General features: G+C 47.1%; 1 protein-coding gene across 5 annotated transcripts; it reads left to right on the top strand.

The window, feature by feature from the left end:
• The first annotated feature begins 348 nt into the window (after positions 1-348).
• On the top strand, positions 349-20,934 carry LOC133126163 (regulator of nonsense transcripts 1). Of its 5 annotated transcripts, none has more exons than XM_061238074.1 (24): positions 349-686; positions 1,937-2,079; positions 2,170-2,259; positions 2,720-2,887; positions 3,562-3,742; positions 4,752-4,913; positions 5,177-5,261; positions 5,510-5,608; positions 6,115-6,223; positions 6,648-6,807; positions 7,613-7,731; positions 8,326-8,490; positions 8,719-8,833; positions 9,359-9,502; positions 10,029-10,242; positions 10,778-10,895; positions 11,712-11,868; positions 12,839-12,981; positions 13,370-13,544; positions 14,695-14,776; positions 15,161-15,322; positions 15,788-16,008; positions 16,784-16,906; positions 17,415-20,934. In XM_061238074.1, exons 1-23 carry the CDS (start codon positions 516-518, stop codon positions 16,901-16,903), a joined length of 3,303 nt encoding a protein of 1,100 aa, XP_061094058.1. In that variant the 5' UTR covers positions 349-515; the 3' UTR covers positions 16,904-16,906; positions 17,415-20,934. The 5 variants fall into 5 exon arrangements, with proteins under 5 accessions (XP_061094058.1, XP_061094057.1, XP_061094056.1 ...); XM_061238073.1 differs by having other exon boundaries at positions 6,112-6,223; XM_061238072.1 differs by having other exon boundaries at positions 5,177-5,264.
• Positions 20,935-20,952: the final 18 nt, after the last annotated feature.

Genomic DNA, 20,952 nt, shown 5'->3' with positions numbered 1-20,952 from the left:
AACATCTATACCACTGGGAGGATAGCAGGAACCTGAAAGGTAATCATCCAAAGCATGTGACATTCTTTATTCATTTTGAAGAATGCATGTTATCATTTAAATTATTATTTAAACGATCATTATACCTTAAATTGTAGATCACGCTGTCTGTCGCTATTCAATAACATCAATATTGACAACTGCAGAATTACTTTCACGCTTAAACTCTAACTGTACCTCCCAAGAGTGCTATATTCTCATCGCCCAATAGAACACCATCCATTTCACATTATGTAAAACAAAAAACTTTCTGTGTATACGTCACTGACATTGTGCGCTCTACGTGCATACGCGGTGTTTAGCTGGGAATTTCGTCAGTGTTTGGTGTGGGAGTTGAAGCTCTCGAGGTGTTCGAATTCTGTTTTAGTCCAAATTTAGCTCTGAACCAGAGATAGTGTGGGGGACTTGACTGTTGGGCTGCCCATCGATATTGTCGGTACACTTGAAGCTGTTAAATATCCAATACTATCGGAGAAATGAGCGTGGAAGCGTACGGGCCGAGCTCACAGACTCTAACCTTCCTGGACACCGAGGAAGCGGAGTTGCTTGGAGCCGATACCCAGGGTTCGGAGTTCGAGTTCACCGACTTCACTCTGCCCAGCCAGACGCAAACGCAAGGCCAAACCCAGAGTCAGCTCGACAACCAGGTATGTGCGGATTACTGGGACATAGAACATGCGAAACATTGGCTAAATTCACAGCGTTAGCTTCGTTTCTAAATATGAAACCAGCGTGCTGGTAAGCTAGCCGGCTACTAGCCTAGCCATCTGAGTGTGGTGGAGGGAATGGCACTTAGGCCTGACGCATCGATAACGCCAATTTGCGAGGTTTCGTGACAGGCAATTGCTGTTACGAGCTGTCTTGTATATTATACAGACGTGTGGTTTTTAGAGGATAAGCGAGTTTAGAAGCGAATCGCACATATTGCTTGCTTCCAATATATATGCCTGCTAGCTAGTAGGAGTGAGTGAGTGAGTGAGTGGGTTAGCTTACGTGAGTCTGTGGGAAGCTGCAGGCCCCGTTAGCTCCAAGTGGTCAGCTAGCAAGTAACCTCATCGTGTCACATTTTATATTTTTGACAAAAAGATAACGTGAGCAAATGGTACACGTGTTGGCTAGTTATGTTGTTGTCTAATTGGCGGCATGGCCGCCTATTTCAGAGAACGGCGTAGAAATATTAAACGTTAGCTAGCCACACATGGAAGTGTCAGTGATGTGGTATTCTAGCTAGCTTGTTAGCTAAGGGCTAACGTTACAGGGTAAACGTAATGTTAGCTAGCTACCGTCGGTGCAAAGGAGCTGCACATAGCCGAATTATATGCCTGAGCTGTTGGCCAGCCGCGAAACCCGGAAACCCCCAAAATGCTGTTAAATGCCCGTATATCTAGCTAAGTAAGCTAACTGACTTTAGTTAGGGGTTGATATGCAATTCGCCGACTGGGCATGGTTGAACTGAGGTTCTTGGCAAAGTGACTAGCAAGTTAAGTTGGCAAGTCTGTACCAAACTCTGACAGTACTCTGCTTGCTAGCAGCTTGCCGCTTTTCGCGCTGAACTCACCTTCGCGGTTCGTTCACTGTTGTTATGCTGCATAGTTCTATAGCCTATCGACGAACATAGTTGTATTTTGGAGCCAGATGTGTAACTAAATGCGAATCTGACGATAACGGGCAACTTTATTTCTAGCTGGCATGCATCTCTCTCTCTATGCTTAACTTACGCGATGGTCCGCAGTGTAGCTATAATTGTATTGTTTTCGAATCACGTTTGTTTGTTTGTTAGTTACTGGCCAACTTAACTGTTATCGTCTTTAAGTCATCAACTGACAGAACGAAGTCCGTCCACATGACAACCATTTCTCTGTCTATTTCTTAGAAAGTGTATTGCTTGTGTGCACAGGTGAACGGGCCTGATGGAGTTTTGCAGAACGGAGGGGTCGATGATGGTGTTCCGAAAACCAGCCAGCTTTTGGCTGAGCTGAATTTTGAGGAAGATGAAGAGGACACGTATTACACCAAAGACCTCCCTGTGCATGCTTGCAGGTATGGTAGGCAAGAGAATAACTTGTGTGCGGTTGTCCGCAGTGTGATCAACCAGTGTTGTCTAATAGTGGTTTAATACTGTCATTCCAGCTACTGTGGCATCCATGATCCTGCTTGTGTTGTGTATTGTAACACCAGCAAGAAGTGGTTCTGCAATGGACGTGGCAATACCTCTGGCAGGTTTGTACTTTAAGCAGTAAAATGTCCTTGTGTAATTCACTTGTTTTGAACAGTCTTTCAACTGTCAAACGCATAACATAACATAATGGTGAGAACAGGTTGTTCATTCCAGCAATGCTCGCCTTTTCCTACCACTAAAGTGTACCTGCTCCTTAGTTTATGCTGCTGTGCAGATCTTATCGGCTAGAACCACCAACCTTCCGGGCCCCAGTCATGTACCTTAGCCACTAGGCTATAGGCTGCCCCAATAACCCCTTATGGGCGGGTGCAACCTGCACGTTACATCTCCCTTCACAGACGGAGGACCGTTTAAAAAGCCTTGTGGTTCCTGAGCCTTTCTATGGGCTTCCTATAGGTCGCCTTAGTCCGTAATGCTCTGAACATGCCCTCGTTTGACTTTTCGGGTGTGTATTTGTGTAGGTGTGGATCGATTCGACGGTGGTTTGTTTGCTCGTTTCAGCCACATTGTGAACCACCTGGTCCGGGCCAAGTGCAAGGAGGTGACCCTGCATAAGGACGGGCCCCTGGGCGAGACGGTCCTGGAGTGCTACAACTGCGGCTGTCGCAACGTCTTCCTGCTGGGCTTCATCCCGGCCAAGGCTGACTCGGTGGTGGTGCTCCTCTGCAGGTAAACGTGGGGGAGAGAAACACGGACAGCACTCTCTGGAATGAGGATTTAGTGCACGCATGTGTTGCTGGAACGGTTACAGCACGCTGGGAAAGGCGAAACCTGTGATCAGACACCTGCGTGAAATGTGGGAATTGTTTTGGATTCGGATACTTTTCTGTGCTCGATTGATCTTGCCTGGTGCAAATGGGCCAACCTAGAGGACCAGAAGGCGGAGTAGTATTTAATTGGTTCCAATGCTAGTGACTGAGTGACTGATGGAGTGAGAGTGACTGATGGAGAGAGTGAGAGTGAGAGTGACTGATGGAGAGAGAGTGAGAGTGACTGATGGAGAGAGAGTGAGAGTGACTGATGGAGAGAGAGTGAGAGTGACTGATGGAGAGAGAGTGAGAGTGGCTGATGGAGAGAGTGACTGATGGAGAGAGAGTGGCTGATGGAGAGAGTGGCTGATGGAGAGAGAGTGAGAGTGGCTGATGGAGAGAGAGTGAGAGTGGCTGATGGAGAGAGAGTGAGAGTGGCTGATGGAGAGAGAGTGAGAGTGGCTGATGGAGAGAGAGTGGCTGATGGAGAGAGAGTGGCTGATGGAGAGAGAGTGGCTGAGTGGCTGATTGAAAGAGAGTGGCTGATGGAGAGAGAGTGGCTGGTATTGACGCTGGGTTGATGTCGTGAAACAGGCAGCCGTGTGCCAGTCAGAGCAGCCTGAAGGACATCAACTGGGACAGCTCCCAGTGGCAGCCCCTGATCCAGGACCGCTGCTTCCTCTCCTGGCTGGTGAAGATCCCGTCTGAGCAGGAGCAGCTCCGTGCCCGGCAGATCACCGCCCAGCAGATCAACAAGCTGGAGGAGCTCTGGAAGGTGCGACTGAACGGCCATCATAGCCCCTTAATACATGGACTAGAATGGTGAAATTATTGGACTGCCTTTTATATAGCGCATTTATCTAAAGTGCTTTACAATTAATGCCTCGGATTCACCCATTCACGCTCACACACTCGCACACTCACAGCGATAGGCTGTCGTGCAAGGCACCAACCGGCTGGTCGGGAGCAATTGGGGTTAAGGTGTCGGGAGCAAGTGGGGTTGCTCAGGGACATTTCGACACACCCAGGGCGGGGAAGCAAACCGGCAACTTTCTTACTGCGAGACGACCGCAGTTACCTCCTGAGCTAATGAGGTAATCTAGCATGCTGACCTGTGACACGTCATCGGTCTGTGTTCACAATATTGACTTCCCACCTCACTTATTTAACCCTTTGAACTGTATTTGTTTATTTTTAAATTCTTGGTCAGTGTTCTGGAACTCCATAATTGTCAGTTGCTAGTAGTGATCATTACATGAGTGTTAGAATGTTCATGTGAATGACATTCTAATGGCATGTTTGTGTGCTTACACCTTAAAGGGTTAGGATAAACTGGCAGGGGGGCAGGCTAAACTGGCTTTGAGACCTGCAATTCTGGTCTGGTTGTGAAGGAGAAGTTTGCGGCTTCTGTAGCGATGCAGACTTAAAAAACTTGCTGCTTGTCATAAATGAATAAGCTGACTAGTCCTCTCATGAAGTTTCCACCTAATTAATAATCAAATAATTTGCCATTTAGTTGATGCTTTTATCCAAAGCAACTTGCAGTCAATTAGACGAAGCAGAGGACAATCCCCCCCCCCCCTCCCCGGAGCAATGTGAGGTTAAGGGCCTTGCTCAAGGGCCCAACGGCTGTGCAAATCTTATTGTGGCTACACTGGTTTGAACCACCAACCTCTCTGGGCCCTGACTGTGTACCTTAGCCACCAGGCTACAGGCTGCCCCTGTCTAAGCTGGCAAGCTATTCTACGGTCTGGTCTTGACACGTAGAGCTGTTCTGTTGGCAGGAAAACCCCACGGCGACCCTGGAGGACCTGGAGAAGCCGGGCGTGGATGAGGAGCCCCAGCACGTGCTGCTACGCTACGAGGATGCCTACCAGTACCAGAACATCTTCGGGCCTCTCGTTAAGCTCGAGGCTGACTACGACAAAAAGCTAAAAGAGTCCCAGGTGCGTTTTTTTTTAAAGATTAAATTTAAATGAAATTGCAGTTGCTTAGCTGATGCTCTTATCGAAAGGTAACAACTGCGCTGATCTTATTGTGGCTACACTGGGGCTTGAACCAACAACCTTCAAGGTCCCAGTCAAGCGCTGTAGCTACTAGGCTATAGGCTGCCCTGTTCTTGCCTGGTCTTTTGTGTATCTGTGCTTGTCGTTAATGCCTGCTTGTTTTTCATGTCTTATTCTTTTGTTTTCTCTTAATTGCTCCCCAGACCCAAGATAATATAACGGTCAGGTGGGACCTTGGGCTGAATAAAAAGCGGATTGCTTATTTCACACTTCCCAAGACGGATTCAGGTGGTAATTTTTTTTTGTTGATTTTTGTGCGTCTCCGAGTGGTCCATACCATATTACATGCCGAAACCCCGCATCCCACACACCCCAAACCTGCATCTGTGTGCCTGTACGTGTTGTGTTTGTGTCGTGTGTTTGTGTTTTCCTTCTTTTCACTTCGTAACTATAAAATTTTTATTATTTGGCAGTAGATTGATTTCTTTTTTTTCCCTTCTGTTTTTTTTCTTCCGTTTCTCTGACGGTTTTCACAGACATGCGGCTGATGCAGGGGGATGAGATCTGTCTGAGGTACAAAGGAGACCTGGCCCCTCTCTGGAAGGGGATTGGCCACGTCATCAAGGTTCCTGATAGTATCCTTTACTCATAAACAACGTTGAAGAAGCAAACACATGAGCGTAAAGCCAGGGTCCTACAGCGGTGGTTCTGTTGGTTTATGTTTTCACCTTAAAATCAACCTTGTTGAGACCCAAGTAACCAGGTGTGGTGAGGTAAGTGTGTAATCAACTGCTCTAATTGATTAATTAAGTGCAGAGTAACAACGAAAGCCAGCACGCCCTGCGGCTCTCCAGGACCCAGGTCGGAGACCACTGTCCTATAGGTTTGCGGCAAGCGGCCAAAATTGGGCTGCTTTTCTGAAGCTTATTTCCTGGTCATGCTGAGAGATGGTGGTCACTAGCACCACTGTGGTTGGCTTCAGTATAGGTCGTTCAGACTCAATGGTACAATTGCGGTCAAATACGATGTAATAATTTTTTCTGTGTTGCGTGCTTGGGGGAGGGGCCACTCTTGGGTTGTCAAGTCAAACGATCCAAAGCGGGTGTTTTCTGTGTGGAAAGTCCTTAATGCGTTTTTGAAGACTATGGGGACGAGATCGCCATCGAGCTGAGGAGCAGTGTCGGGGCTCCAGTGGAGGTGCCCCACAACTTCCAGGTCGACTTCGTCTGGAAATCCACCTCCTTCGACCGGTAACCAAATTTCACAGATTCTCTGAATTTTTCCAAATAATGATGGACGTTTTCCCCATTTTCATTGAGTTTGTGCTAGGGCTACAATATATCGTACATTTATCATCATAGAGATATGAACATGCTAGCATGTGCAATTCGTTCAATGAAAGCATGTAGGAAATAATGTATAAATCCTCCATCAGCAGGATAATATATAGGCCGGCCTGTTGCGTAGTGGTTAAGGTAAATGACTGGAATAGGCAAGGTCAGTAGTTCGAATCCCGGTGTAGCCGCAATTAGATCCGCCCAGCCGTTGGGCCCTTAACCCTGCATTGCTCCAGGGGTGGATTGTCTCCTGCTTAGTCTAATCAACTGTACATCGCTCTGGATAAGAGCGTCTGCCAGATGGCGATAATGTAATGTAATATGTGTTACCGCGCAGGATGCAGAGTGCCCTGAAGACGTTTGCCGTGGACGAGACGTCCGTCTCCGGGTACATCTACCACAAGCTGCTGGGGCACGAGGTGGAGGACGTCATCATCAAATGTCAGCTGCCCAAACGCTTCACCGCACAGGGGCTGCCCGACCTCAACCACTCGCAGGTCTGTTTCCCCAGTAAAAAAGCGCCCTTTTGAAGAAGGCTGACTCAGCTGAAATGTGCACTTCACAGTACTTTTCCGTAAACAAAACATTTGAATGAGGCTTTCTTCTCGTTTTTTTCCTTTTTTTTTTTTTGCGGGCTTCCCCTTATTCGGTTTGTGAGTTTAGGGAGTTCCAGCTCGTACGCTTTGTTCTGCTTTTGGGCCCGGAACCTTTTGCGCTGCCCGCTTTCTTCTCTTGATACAACACTCAGTTCTTTTAGGAGCTTTGCAGAGTCAGAATATCTCCCCTGGGAGAATGAGAGTATTTATGCTTTTGTTCTCACCTGCGCACTTGGGCTAAGTGTGTCATCTTGATCGACAAAGTTGCCAAGGACTTTGAAAACTGAAAGCATTTTTAAACCACAATTTGCAGTGACAAGAAAGGAACCATGATCTGAAGTTGTAGGTTTTTGAGTCTTATTAAAAAAGAAAGCTCTAGTTTATGTGTAGTTAATCATGACCTATATGGCTCTCTCTGCATTCTGAGTGGTTTTGCGAAATTGAGCTTCAAAGAAACCAAAGTGAATGGGCTCCAAGAAGACACAACCTTTTAAATGTAGCATTTTTTAATACTTTTATGCTGTACTTTTGTGTAAAACTTCACACACATTTAGTGCCCTATGAACAACGTCAGTAATGTCAGTTGAAACGTTTATAAATATTCAGTTTATATTTCAGTTTTGCGTTGATGGGCGGGAGCACACGTATTATCGCAGCGACGGTGGCTAAGTGTGTCTGTTTTGCGGTCGGTTGTGTCCCGGTGCAGGTGTACGCGGTGAAGACCGTGCTCCAGCGTCCCCTCAGCCTGATCCAGGGCCCCCCGGGAACCGGCAAGACCGTCACCTCGGCAACCATCGTGTACCACCTGGCCAGGCAGGGCAACGGGTGAGTCCCGACGGCACCGCGGAACTCCCCCGGCGTGTCGCTGTGAAAAGGCCAACCGCTGACGTCCATCTGGGGGAGCGGAGCCTAGCCTCCCCTCTCCCACCCCCACCCTCACCCCCAAACCGGCCAGCCAGGGCGCTTACTGTTCGCCTCTCGATGAGCGGTCACTGCTGCACGATGCCATCTCTGAAGCTGAAGCCTCACAGCGTCCTTCAAACTCTAATTACAGTCACAGCTGCAGTTAGAGCACTTTCATCGTGTAGTTCTTTTACAGTGTGTGTTACATTTAAGCTCAGTCTGTTTCATTGTGATACGAGTTTTCATTAAGGGCAGTTGTCTGGCAGCCGGAGGGTTGCCGGTTCAATGCCGCCCTGGGTGTGTCAAAGTGTCCCTGAGCAAGACGCCTTATCCCAAAATGCTCTTGATGAGCTGGTTAGTGCTTTGCATGGCAGCAAATGGGCATTGGTGGGTGGGTGTGTGTGTGTGTGTCTGTCTGTGTTTGTCTGTGTGTGTGTATGAGTGAATGAGAAGCATCAATTGCACACAGATTTGTATAAAGGTGCTATATAAATGCCAACCGGTTACCATTTCCAGGCCCGTGCTGGTGTGCGCTCCCAGCAACATCGCGGTGGACCAGCTGACGGAGAAGATCCACCAGACGGGGCTGAAGGTGGTGAGGCTCTGCGCTAAGAGCCGGGAGGCCATCGACTCGCCCGTGTCCTTCCTGGCCCTGCACAACCAGATCCGCAACATGGACAGGTAGGCCGGCCTGCTTCCCCCTGCCGATCCCCTCCAGCAGCGAATGTCCTGGGCCTTCTTTTGTGTCAAACGCTGGAGGCCTAAGAGTTTGAACCCTCACAGTAAACGTTATGTTACAGCTCCTCTCTCTCCTCTGTGTGCTCCAGGACTGGAGTTTGACAGCCCTGTGTTAAGCGCTCAGCCCCTCACAGAAGCCGTTATGTCTCTCTCTCTCCCCTGTGCTCCCAGCATGCCCGAGCTGCAGAAGCTGCAGCAGCTGAAGGACGAGACGGGGGAGCTGTCCTCCGCCGACGAGAAGCGCTATCGGGCGCTGAAGCGCACGGCCGAGAGAGAGCTGCTCATGGTAAGGGCATCCGGGGGGGGGTTAGGGCTTCACAGAGCAGGGGCAGGGTTAGTGGAGTATGTCACTGGCAGCCTGTAGCCTAGTGGCTACAGTACATGACTGGGAGCCGGAACATTGATGGTTCAAGCCCCGGTGTAGCCACAATAAGATCTGCACAGCTGTTGAGCCAAGGCCCCTTATCCCCCGCCTTGCTCCAGTGGGGATGGTCCCATGCGTAGTGTAATCAGCTATCAGTCACTTTGGATAAAAGCGTCAGCTAAATTAATGTACTGTGTAATGTGGTGAGTTTAGCTGGATCACTGCGCTGAGTAAAACCCGGAACCGCCCCTTATTGCTTCAGTCCATGTTCCAGATTTGGGAGGGTTCCGGGCTCTAAATCGTGCAGTAATCCTGCTTTGTGAAACAGGGACCCTGGTCCCTCAGTAATCCGTACCAGACGTGTGTTAAACCTGCTGTTGTGATTAGAACTTCACGGCTCCTCTCCTCTCCTCTCTCCTCTCCCCTCTCCTCTCTCCTCTCTCCCAGAACGCGGACGTGATCTGCTGCACCTGCGTGGGGGCGGGTGACCCCCGCCTGGCGAAGATGCAGTTCCGCTCCATCCTGATCGACGAGAGCACGCAGGCCACGGAGCCCGAGTGCATGGTGCCCGTGGTGCTGGGGGCCAAGCAGGTGGGGCCCCAAGAGTTACACTGCGGGGTCACCAGGGCCAATACTGTGTGCAACCGTCAGAATAACAATCCACTTTTTTTTTTTTTTAAGAACAAGAGAAGCCATTGTTGTAATGGGATTATTGAGAGATTCTATATGATCAGGTGTGCTGCCTCGTAAAGCCTGTTGGGTGGATGCTCTGCCACGAAAGAGCTAATCAATGAGACAAAAAAACCATGAGCCTAGTAAAAGGCCATGGAGATGGCGGCACGGCAAATTTAAAAAGAGACGTCATGAACAGTTTATTGTGGCCTTGGCTAACATGTTTCTGCCGCCATCTCCATAGCCTTGGACCAGGCCTGTGGTTTCATTGTCTCATTGACTATGTCAGCGCTCAACTCCATGTTAATTCACGAATTAGCTCATTATCTGAACCAAGCAGGTAGAATAATGAGTGAAATACGGTGGTATAGCGCACGGTAGGATTTAATACCTGCAGACGCTGAGGTCCCGCAGGACTGTGTCACGATGACGGCCTCCTCCACAGCTCATCCTGGTGGGGGACCACTGCCAGCTGGGCCCGGTGGTGATGTGCAAGAAGGCGGCCAAGGCGGGCCTGTCCCAGTCCCTGTTCGAGCGGCTGGTGGTTCTGGGCATCCGGCCCATCCGCCTGCAGGTCCAGTACCGCATGCACCCGGCGCTCAGCGCCTTCCCCTCCAACATCTTCTACGAGGGCTCTCTGCAGAACGGAGTCACTGCCGGTAAGCTGCACGGCTCTCAGGGTCAACATCGATGCATTGTAGAGGATTATTTATATGTTATTTGTCTATAGAGTATACTATATTAATTGTATCGTATTGTGCCATGTTATATTGATCAGTATTGTGCCACTTATTATATTATAAACCAGACGTCTCCAACCCTGGTCCTGGAGAGCTACGGGGTCTGCTGGTTTTCGCTGTTACTCTGCACTTAATTAATCAATTAGAGCAGATGATTACACAGCTAACTCACCTCACCTGGTTACCTGGGTCGCAACAGGGTGCTGATTTTAAGGTGAAAACAAAAACCAGCAGACCCAGTAGCTCTCCAGGACCAGGGTTGGTGACCTGTCTTTACCATACTATATCTTTATTGCTTTTGTTGTATGCATTTTTGTTTGTTTGTTCTATTTGGGCCCCAGGAAGAGTAGCTGTTGCCTAGTGTCACAGCTAATGGGGATCCTAATAAACTAAACTGCCACACCGTCGGTTACACTGTGACTGATGCATTATAACTGCTCTCTCTCCCGTGCAGCGGACCGCATTAAGAAGGGCTTTGACTTCCAGTGGCCGCAGCCGGACAAGCCCATGTTCTTCTACGTGACGCAGGGCCAGGAGGAGATCGCCAGCTCGGGAACATCCTACCTGAACAGGTACGCCAAGCCAGGAATCCACCGAAGAGTTTCGCTTTTGTTTTTTAATAGGAATGGGCTTTTCTGCTGTCTTATTATTCAAGAAGTCTAACAAAAAAAAACGACTAGTCACAAATGAATCTACAATTTACAGTCTTGAAGCATACATGAACTTAATTTCTTACCGTTTTTTAAGTTCTTACAAGAAATATTATATAGCTGCTTAACCATAGCCTACATTAAGAAAATAAAAACACATTAAAAATGCTCCATTGCACACCCGGTGGGGTTAATTAAAAACATTATACTGGCGGCAGACAGCAATAATAACCAACATAAAGAACTGCCTTTTTATAGGCTCATAATCAGAAGATTATATTTATTCAGACACACTATTTTTAGCTGAGAATTTAGACTAGTAATTTACTTGTCGACAAGGTGGTTACATAACAAGTAGTCTACTAGCTGTGCCCATCCCTATTTTTGATGCAAGGTTCTGTTTGTTTTGAAACTAAACCTCTGATTTTTAACACAAGGTTCTGTTTGTGTTGAAACTGAACCTCTGATTTTTAACACAGCCCTGTTTGTGTTGAAACTAACCCTCTGATTTAACGCACAGTTCTGTTTGTGTTGAAACTAACCCTATGATGTTCAACACAAGGTCCTGTTTGTGTTGAAACTAACCCTCTGATTTAACGCACAGTTCTGTTTGTGTTGAAACTAACCCTATGATGTTTAACACAAGGTCCTGTTTGTGTTGAAACTAAACCTCAGATTTTTAACACAAGGTTCTGTTTGCGTTGAAACTAACCCTCTGGTGAAATGTTTTCCTCTCAGAACGGAGGCTGCCAACGTGGAGAAGATCACCACCAAGCTGCTGAAGGCCGGGGCCAAGCCGGACCAGATCGGCATCATCACGCCGTACGAGGGCCAGCGCTCCTACCTGGTGCAGTACATGCAGTTCAGCGGATCCCTGCACACCAAGCTGTACCAGGTACCTACCTGTACACACACACACACCAAGCTGTACCAGGTACCTACCTGTACACACACACACACACACACACACACACCAAGCTGTACCAGGTACCTACCTGTACACACACACACACACGCACACGCACACGCACACGCACACACACACACACACACACACACACACACACCAAGCTGTACCAGGTACCTACCTGTACACACACACACACACGCACACACGCACACACGCACACACGCACACACGCACACACACACACACACACACACACACACACACACACCAAGCTGTACCAGGTACCTACCTGTACACACATACACACACACACACACACACACACACACACACACACCAAGCTGTACCAGGTACCTACCTGTACACACATACACACACACACACACACACACACACACACACACACACACACACACACCAAGCTGTACCAGGTACCTGCCTGTATATATACACACACACACTGCTTAATGTGTGAATTCACTGTGCGCTCTGAATCATTTACGCCTTTACGCTAAATGTTCTGGGGCGTTTTCATATCTTGTGATGCCGTTGTCAAGTTTTCAGCGGGTAAACGATCAAATAACCTTGTTTTCACTTTGATTAACCCCTTATGGGCGGATGTGACCAGCAGGTTACATCTCCCTTAACAGACGGATGTGACGCCAGTGTTGTATTTGATCACATGACCGTTTTTCAGGACACATGACCGTTGAAATGCATTGTGATTCCTAGGCCTTTCTATAGGGCGCCTCAGTCCATAATGGGTTAAATGCATTTTATAAATGTTCTTTTAAAGGTATTTAAGAATATTAAACCATTCCAACATTTGGGATGGTCATATCTTAAAAATATATATATATATTAGACTACACAACAAAGATTTTTAATGTATGTATTAAAATTCCTTACCTGTTTTATGAAGTCATTAACATTAATTGATTTTTTCCTGCTTCAGGAAGTTGAGATTGCTAGCGTTGATGCATTCCAAGGCAGAGAGAAGGACTTCATTATCCTGTCCTGTGTCCGAGCCAATGAACATCAGGGGATTGGATTTCTCAACGACCCACGGCGTCTCAACGTGGCTCTTACAAGGGCAAGGTAAAGCCAGGCCTGTGAATATAGTGATTTTATGTTTATGTTTACGTTTGTCACCACTATCAGCCTGCAACCGTTGTTCCAGTTGTTGAATGAATACTCAGATGAAGTAAAGTGAGGAAAGGCCTGTTTTCTCTGGTCCTGGGTTTCCAGTAGTCTTTAGTCCGCTAGACCGGCAGCCATTTTCCTTTTCCATTGACGTTTCTTACTCCTATGTCATAAGTCACTTATCTGAAGGGTCAAAAGGCAGCCAATGTAAATGTGCCTTACTGCCACCAACATTCTATACTTCAATAAACTGCTCCATGCATAGTTATTGATGATAAGTACGATATATTTTGGTTTTGGGTGTAATGTTAGGGACTGAGAGTGCGTTTTGGGCTGTGTGCAGGTACGGGGTGATCATCGTGGGGAACCCCAAGGCCCTGTCCAAGCAGCCGCTGTGGAACCACCTGCTGAACTACTACAAGGAGCAGAAGGTCCTGGTGGAGGGACCCCTCAACAACCTGCGCGAGAGCCTCATGCAGTTCAGCAAGCCCCGCAAGCTGGTCAACACCATCAACCCTGTGAGTAATGATAGAAATAATAATAATAATATCACCATCAACCCTGTGAGTAACAACAGCAGTAATGATAATAATGTGTTATTTAGCTGACACTTTTATCCAAAGCGACTTACAGTTGATTAGACTAATCCCCCCCCCCCCTCCCCCCAGAGCAATGTGGGGCTGTGCAGATCTTACTGTGGCTTCACCAGGGTCTGAATCACCAATCTAACAGGTCCCAGTCTTGTACCTTAGACACTAGGCTACAGACTGCCCCATAGTACTGACCTTGTAGTTATATACACATACTGTGAGCCCTGTGAGCCCTGGCCTGCACTGGTGTGCACATGCATTACACACGGTCAACCCTTTGAGTTACGTGCACATACACAGGCTCTCCAGTGCATGCTATACATAGACACAACCGCCCTACAGACCTGTCGGGACTTGTACTTCTCTACAGACATTAACATGTGATGTTGTTTTCCCAATTAGAAGTTCTCACTTATACACGTTCGGAGAATGTTATTTTGAGACCATGTTAGAGATGGGTGTGTAATGGTGAGTTGTTTTTGTAACTGGGTGCATGACGGTGAGTTGTTTTTGTAAGCGGGTGTGTCACGGTTGGTTGTTTTTGTGACTGGGTGTGTGACGGTTGGTTGTTTTTGTAAGCGGGTGTGTGAGGGTTGGTTGTTTTTGTGACTGGGTGTGTGACGGTTGGTTGTTTTTGTAAGCGGGTGCGTGACGGTTGGTTGTTTTTGTAAGCGGGTGTGTGACGGTTGGTTGTTTTTTAAGCGGGTGTGTGACGGTTGGTTGTTTTTGTAAGCGGGTGTGAGACGGTTGGTTGTTTTTGTAACCGGGTGCGTGACGGTTGGTTGTTTTTGTAACCGGGTGCGTGACGGTTGGTTGTTTTTGTAACCGGGTGCGTGACGGTTGGTTGTTTTTGTAACCGGGTGCGTGACGGTTGGTTGTTTTTGTAAGCGGGTGTGTGACGGTTGGTTGTTTTTGTAAGCGGGTGTGTGACGGTTGGTTGTTTTTGTGACTGGGTGTGTGACGGTTGGTTGTTTTTGTAACTGGGTGTGTGACGGTTGGTTGTTTTTGTGACTGGGTGTGTGACGGTTGGTTGTTTTTGTAACCGGGTGTGTGACGGTTGGTTGTTTTTGTTTTTTAGGGAGCGAGGTTTATGAGCACCGCCATGTACGATGCCCGCGAGGCCCTCATCCCCGGGTCTGTGTACGACCGCAGCAGCACGGGTGAGCTCCACATCCAGTACCGCCGCCAAACCGTCCACGGAGACCCTCAGTGTCAGTATCAGTATCAGCCCATGAAACTAGGCACAGACGTGTCCTCTAAACGGTGGTCTTTAAGTTATCGTTTATTATTATAATGTGTTATGTAGCTGACGCTTTTATCCAAAGCCACTTACAGTTGATTACACTAAGCAGGGGACAGTCCCACCTGGAGCAGTGTGAGGTTAAGGGTCTTGCTCAAGGGCCCAGCAGCTGCATGCAGTCTTATCCTGGGTACACCGGGGCTTGAACCACCAACCTTCCAGGGTCTAGTCATGTACCTTAGGCACTACACTCCAGGCTGCTTTACACTAGATAAAGTGTGTGTGTTAATTTCCTGGTCTGCAGGCCGTCCGTCGAACATGTACTTCCAGACCCACGACCAGATCGGCATGATCGGGGCGGGCCCCAGTCACGTGGCGGCCATGAACATCCCCATCCCCTTCAACCTGGTGATGCCCCCCATGCCCCCGCCGGGGTACCTGGGCCAGGCCAACGGCCCTGCGGCAGGTGGGGAACGCCGTTCGGCTCCGTTTCGTTTGTGTGGCGCTGTTTACTGAGGACCGTCACAAAGACGCTTTACAGAGTGGCAGAAGGGGAGGAGTAATAGGGGGATTACCAGACCTGAGGCCCCAGGTAGCGTGAGGGGGGAAACTCCCCTGTGGTGAGAGAGATCCTTAAACTGTAGTGAGGAAAAACTCCCTGATGGGAAGAATGTCCGTGTCTAGTGTACATCTACCTCCTGTAATGGTACATGCCAGTACCTAGTGTACATCTACCCGCTGTAATAGTGCACGTCAGTATCTAACGTACATCTACCCGCTGTAATAGTGCACGTCAGTATCTAACGTACATCTACCCGCTGTAATAGTGCACGTCAGTATCTAACGTACATCTACCTGCTGTAATGGTGCACGTCAGTATCTAACGTACATCTACCCGCTGTAATGGTGCACGTCTTGCCTGTGCTTGTAGGCCGCGGCGCTCTGAAGGGCAAGGCGGGCCGGGGCGGGAGGCAGAGGAACCGGGGCATGGGTAACCATGGCAGCGGGCAGGCCAACATGCCCAACAGCCAGGCCAGCCAGGACGTGGTCTCCCAGCCCTTCTCCCAGGGACCGCTGACCCAGGGCTACATCTCCATGAGTCAGCCTTCCCAGATGAGTCAGCCCGGCCTGTCCCAGCCCGAACTCTCCCAAGTAAGTCCCACCCGGAGCCCCAGAGAGAGACGTTTCGTTTCGTTCACTCAATCCAGGGAAGGGCGGGGGGGGGTATCAGGAGGCAAGACTATGGGGTTGGCTGGATAAATTCACCGAGTGAAACCCTTCCAAAACTGAGTAAGTTGCGGGTGTTACTCTGTGTATTTATCCAGCTAACTTGGTAATCCTGCTTTGTGATGTACCCCCTTGGTCAGTGGTCTCCAACCCTGTTCCTGGAGATCTACCGTCCTGTGGGTTTTCACTCCAACCCTAACAAAGTGTGCCTCATTCAACAGCTTCCGATCTCATTGAGCTGCTGATTAGTAGAATCAGGTGTGCCAAATTAGGGTTAGAGTGAAAACCTTCAGGGCTTCTGCTCTGGATATCACCAGTTAAATGCTATTAGTTCAGTGTGAATTTTGTTAAACTATGTTTGTGGTACTGAAAATATGTTGCAGTTGAGATTTCCTTGCAAAGTATCTCCTACCCGAACACATTGATCAGTGCTTTCCATTGATTGACCATAATGTTTTTTTTTTCCCCCCATAAATGCCTTTATCCCACAGTTGAGCGTATCAGATAACTACCAAAAAGTAATTGACATGAGTGACAGTTTGACAGTCAGTTACCGGCCCAAACAGCCCTGATTAACTGACTGCAGAAGGAGCTGAAACCAGTTACACAGTGGTCCACCGGCACCTCAACACCCACGGTTGGGGAAATGGTGATCTACTCGAAGACATTCTGACGGTTATGACTCTTTGTCTTATAACAGGACAGCTATCTGGGCGATGAGTTCAAGTCCCAGATTGATGTGGCCCTGTCCCAGGACTCTACCTACCAGGGCGAACGTGCATACCAACATGGTGGGGTGACTGGACTGTCACAGTACTAGAGTGTGAGAACATATTCATAATCTTCCGTTTTCTGCTGATATTGCCAACATGGCTGAACTTAAAGGCATGCTGTGCAGGATTCTTTTGCCTGGCCATGGCGCTGTGTTTTTACGATCAACAAAGTCTCCTCTGTCCTCAATGCCACTCGCCTCCATTTTTATATTTCAAATATGTTTTGATGGCTGTCGCCAGCGAGGAACTGGTTCTGGTTCATGAACTAGGCCCTGTCGGCTTGTGGTTTGCTTCGCTGTAGTAGCTATGGCTACAAACACTTTGCTAAAACCTGAACACATTTTAGAATGACTAATGCAGCATGAATTTGGCAAAGGTGCACAAAGGTACACATTGCCAGTGCGTCATAGATATACCTTGGCATGGTTATTTTATCATATTTTAAGGCAACAATCCTGCATAATATGTCTTTAACTGATTCTGAAAGTTATTGTACATTTAATAGAAAAGTGCTGCTGCTCAAAGGAGTTGTATTAACCATTTGTTTCTCCCAGGCAGTGGGAAGAGGAGCTAGGCTTGAGCTGAGCTTAGTTCATCAGCATTTTAATCTGGGAAATAATAAAAAACAAAAAATGGATAGCTGTTTTCCACTGCTACAACTGAAGCACCACTGTGTGAAAGCAACAGGAGAGAGAAACCAACCAATCACAAGAGAGAGAGAAAGAACGAGGGACAAGACGGGAAGAAAGAGTGGGAGAAGAGATGGAGAAGGAGAGAGCGAGAGAAGAGACCACTGCTAGCACACTGAGACAGACGCGAGAAGGAGAAGCTGCATGTGGTCGCGCTGTCGGAGGGGGAAGACGAGGACCTTGGTCTTGCATCGAAAAAGAACGAAGCAAAATCCCAATGAAAGAAGCCCACCCCCTCCTCGAACCCCTTCACCGCGCCCTTCTCTGAAGGAATGACTTGTTGGCTGAGGACATTGCTCTTCGAGCAGAGAGAGAGGGGGGATAAGACAAGTTCTCAAGCAACACGCAAGCTCATTCTGGTGTGTCCAGAGAAGGAGTTAACGGGGGGGAAAGACCGCTTCAAGCAGGCGATAAGGAGTCTTAACCTCAAAGTTGACCTGTTCGGAAAGTCTGCGTTTCAGCCCGTTTGATTATATCCGTGAGGCCTAAGAGCAGTGGTGGTAAGCTCTTAAGCCCAGAGTACGTCAAATGTCCGAAGCAGCTACTCGAGAATACGAATGAATCGGGGGGTCAACTTTGAACGGCAAAGGTTTCTGCATTCAGTCTGGTTTGAAAGAAATTCTGAATTGAAATGCCTTTGACTGCTTCTAGAAGTTCACTGGCTTTTTCAACAGGTCTATCACGAGGTGGTTTACAAGATTACTGTCCCTGGTGGAATGGCAATTGGACTATAACGGAACGTTTCTCAAGATCTGAGCTGTGGACCTGAAAGATGCGTAATCGCAAGAATTTTACCGGAGTAACTTTCTTGTGGAACACAAAAGAAGAAAAAACGAGAAAAAAAAAAATGAATAAAAAGAAAAAAAGAAAAAAAATAGACCAGCATTGAAGAAAAGTAACTTGGTGTAATTTGAAGTTGCAGCGATGACACGTTGATCTTCATTCCTGAAGGAAAGCAGGGACGGTGGAATGTGGCCCTCTGTGCTGCGATAAGGAGTTTTCAATGTTTTAATGTAAGGTTTGCTATGTAAGGTTAGATCAGCTACTGTCTGAACGAATGGGTTTGCAAAACGAAAGGAAAAATTAAAAATAAGACCCAGCTGCCTTTGGCCGTAGGAGTTGTTCACTGCAAGCAACTCCCAAGACAAAGATGAGAAGGAAATGGAAGCTCCATATATATATATATGTATATATATATATATACATACATATATATACATATATACATATATAAAATGTGTGAATATGCTACATATATGTACATACTTGTCATTTGGAGTCACTGTTTAAGTTACAGTAAGCAGGTGGGCTACAGGAAAGGACGGACAGTTATTAAAGGAAGGTGGCTGAAAGGGTCTGATCTCTGGCAGGACCCATGCTATTTTTCTTCACAAAGCAATCCGACACTGAATCATGGTATACTCCGTTCATCGTGCAGAGACCCTGCGTAGGACCATCGATACCTGTACGATTCACTACAAAAGAACCGGAAAAAAAAAGGTTTCGGTGCAAATTAAGAGCGCGGCGAAAACATTAATGTGCTTTGTGCAATTCATTTGCATTTAGGATGGTGCATTGATTATGACATCTGCCACAAATCATTGGTGCCCAAATTATTTAAATATTTTACTATTTAATACTTTCACGCAGGTCAGTTTTAATATACCCTCGATTACTTATCTCATGAAAGGAAACAGAATCACAACTCTTAGTGCCTATAACAGACTTGCAAATAAATCTACCGGCATATGAAGAACCACAAAACTTTTATCAGAGTGTAGGTAAGAGACAGGTGATAACCTTCTGCAGTGTGCTAATTTGACTAGCAGCTGTTTTTTTATAGCCTCAACAGAATAGCAATACTGGAACCCAAACAAAATCCCCAGTTTAATTTAGTGTGACTTCTAAAAGGACAGACCAATGTAGGCCACCTTCCTTCTGCCAGAGTTGCCAGGTAAAATGATTGGACGATGGGCTTTTCTTTTGTGACTTTAATTATGTAACTGTTTTACTTTGGGTTTTTTTCCCCCTGTAGCCCCAAGGCTAGGTTTTACCTTATGTAGATGTCTGTACATTTCTGTTGCTCCCAATCCCCATTATCCCATTTGTGAATTGTGACATCCCAAACTCTCCTTTTCACTCATTGAAAATGATTGTTTTTGGTTTGTGCCATTTTCTCAATCAGTCTAATTAGGCAGGTTTTTTGCAACAACCATGAGCTGTTTCTAAGCGTTCAGTAAAATGGGGCAGGTAATTTTTTTTTTTTTTTTTTTGCGGGTCTTGTCCCTAGTTTTAAAACTGTCCTTAATAAACTATTATAAGTAGTTTTGTGCAGTATGAAATAATTATTCTTGACCGTTCGTCATCCTCCATTCCTTCTTACACCAGCCCATTTGTTCAGCGGCTGTAGTTTGTAGTGCTTTATTGGGAGCACTGTACTAGAATGTAGCCATCACGCTAGCCGTGTCTGTTCTTGTGCGTTCACAAAATGGCGGCTCTCGCGAGCCGTCGCTCGGTCTGAATTCCATTAGCCGACGATCCTGCTTTGTGACACGTCGCGTGTATTCTTAGGTGACAATCGTGCTAACTTCATCACTACTGTGAATGTTTTGAAGAGGCGGAGCATGCGTTTTACAAACTGACTGATGCCCAGCGATGACGTGTCTTCTGTTTGAACTGTGATGAGAAGCTTTGTGTTCCTTCTTATGTTAACGACCGAGTTAATAAATGGTAACCCTCCCTTAAAGAAACATAGTTATGAGACGAGTACTTCACTATTAGTACCATAGTAGAAGGACTGCTTCTAGCCAGCAAACGGTCAATTAATGGAGATCTTGTTGGTAATTGGCAGCACTTTGTTTGATTTTGCACCTTAACCGTCCCTTTTACAAAGATGGCAGGAGTTTGATTTGATGCAGTGTGGCACTTCAGTAGGCCTTAATGCTTTACAATGCTAGGGACAATGGAGACTGCTCTGTGCAAGGATACCTGGTAATCGGTAGTACGTGTAGAGTAGCCGATCGGCCAGTGAGTGGAGAGCACTGCTGAACATGCCCCAGACGTGTAAGGTGCCATCTTTGCTCCTGGATTTGAGCGGGACAGGAAAAGCAACCTCGTCAAGAACGGGTACGGCACGGGCCCTGTCCTCCTCCACTTCACTTTTTGAGCGATCTTCATGAAATTGTTTTGTAGTTCATGCTTTGAGAGTTATGAAATGAATGAATACATCAGGAATGTGAAGTGTTTTTTTTGTTGTTTTCTTTGCTGTGGAACCTTTTTTTTTTTTTTTTTCAAAGATGAAAAAAAACTGTTCACCTTGTAACACTGATCTCATTCCTGTAAAGTGATTGAAATTCTCAAAATAAAGGTTGCTTCTTTGTCTATGTAAACCTTGCGGTTGTGAAATT

Source organism: Conger conger, chromosome 4 (assembly GCF_963514075.1).
Source record: "Conger conger chromosome 4, fConCon1.1, whole genome shotgun sequence".
NCBI lineage: Eukaryota > Metazoa > Chordata > Actinopteri > Anguilliformes > Congridae > Conger > Conger conger.
This window is presented reverse-complemented; position numbering and strand designations above follow the sequence as displayed.

What these genes read in the sequence shown, in the direction of transcription:
- LOC133126163 (XM_061238070.1), top strand. Translation starts at nt 516, where the DNA reads ATGAGCGTGGAAGCGTACGGGCCGAGCTCACAGACTCTAACCTTCCTG. An exon ending in AAATCCACCTCCTTCGACCG is followed by an intron (nt 6,224 to 6,647) that starts GTAACCAAATTT and finishes GTTACCGCGCAG; the next exon opens with GATGCAGAGTGCCCTGAAGA. An exon ending in CCGACCTCAACCACTCGCAG is followed by an intron (nt 6,808 to 7,612) that starts GTCTGTTTCCCC and finishes GTCCCGGTGCAG; the next exon opens with GTGTACGCGGTGAAGACCGT.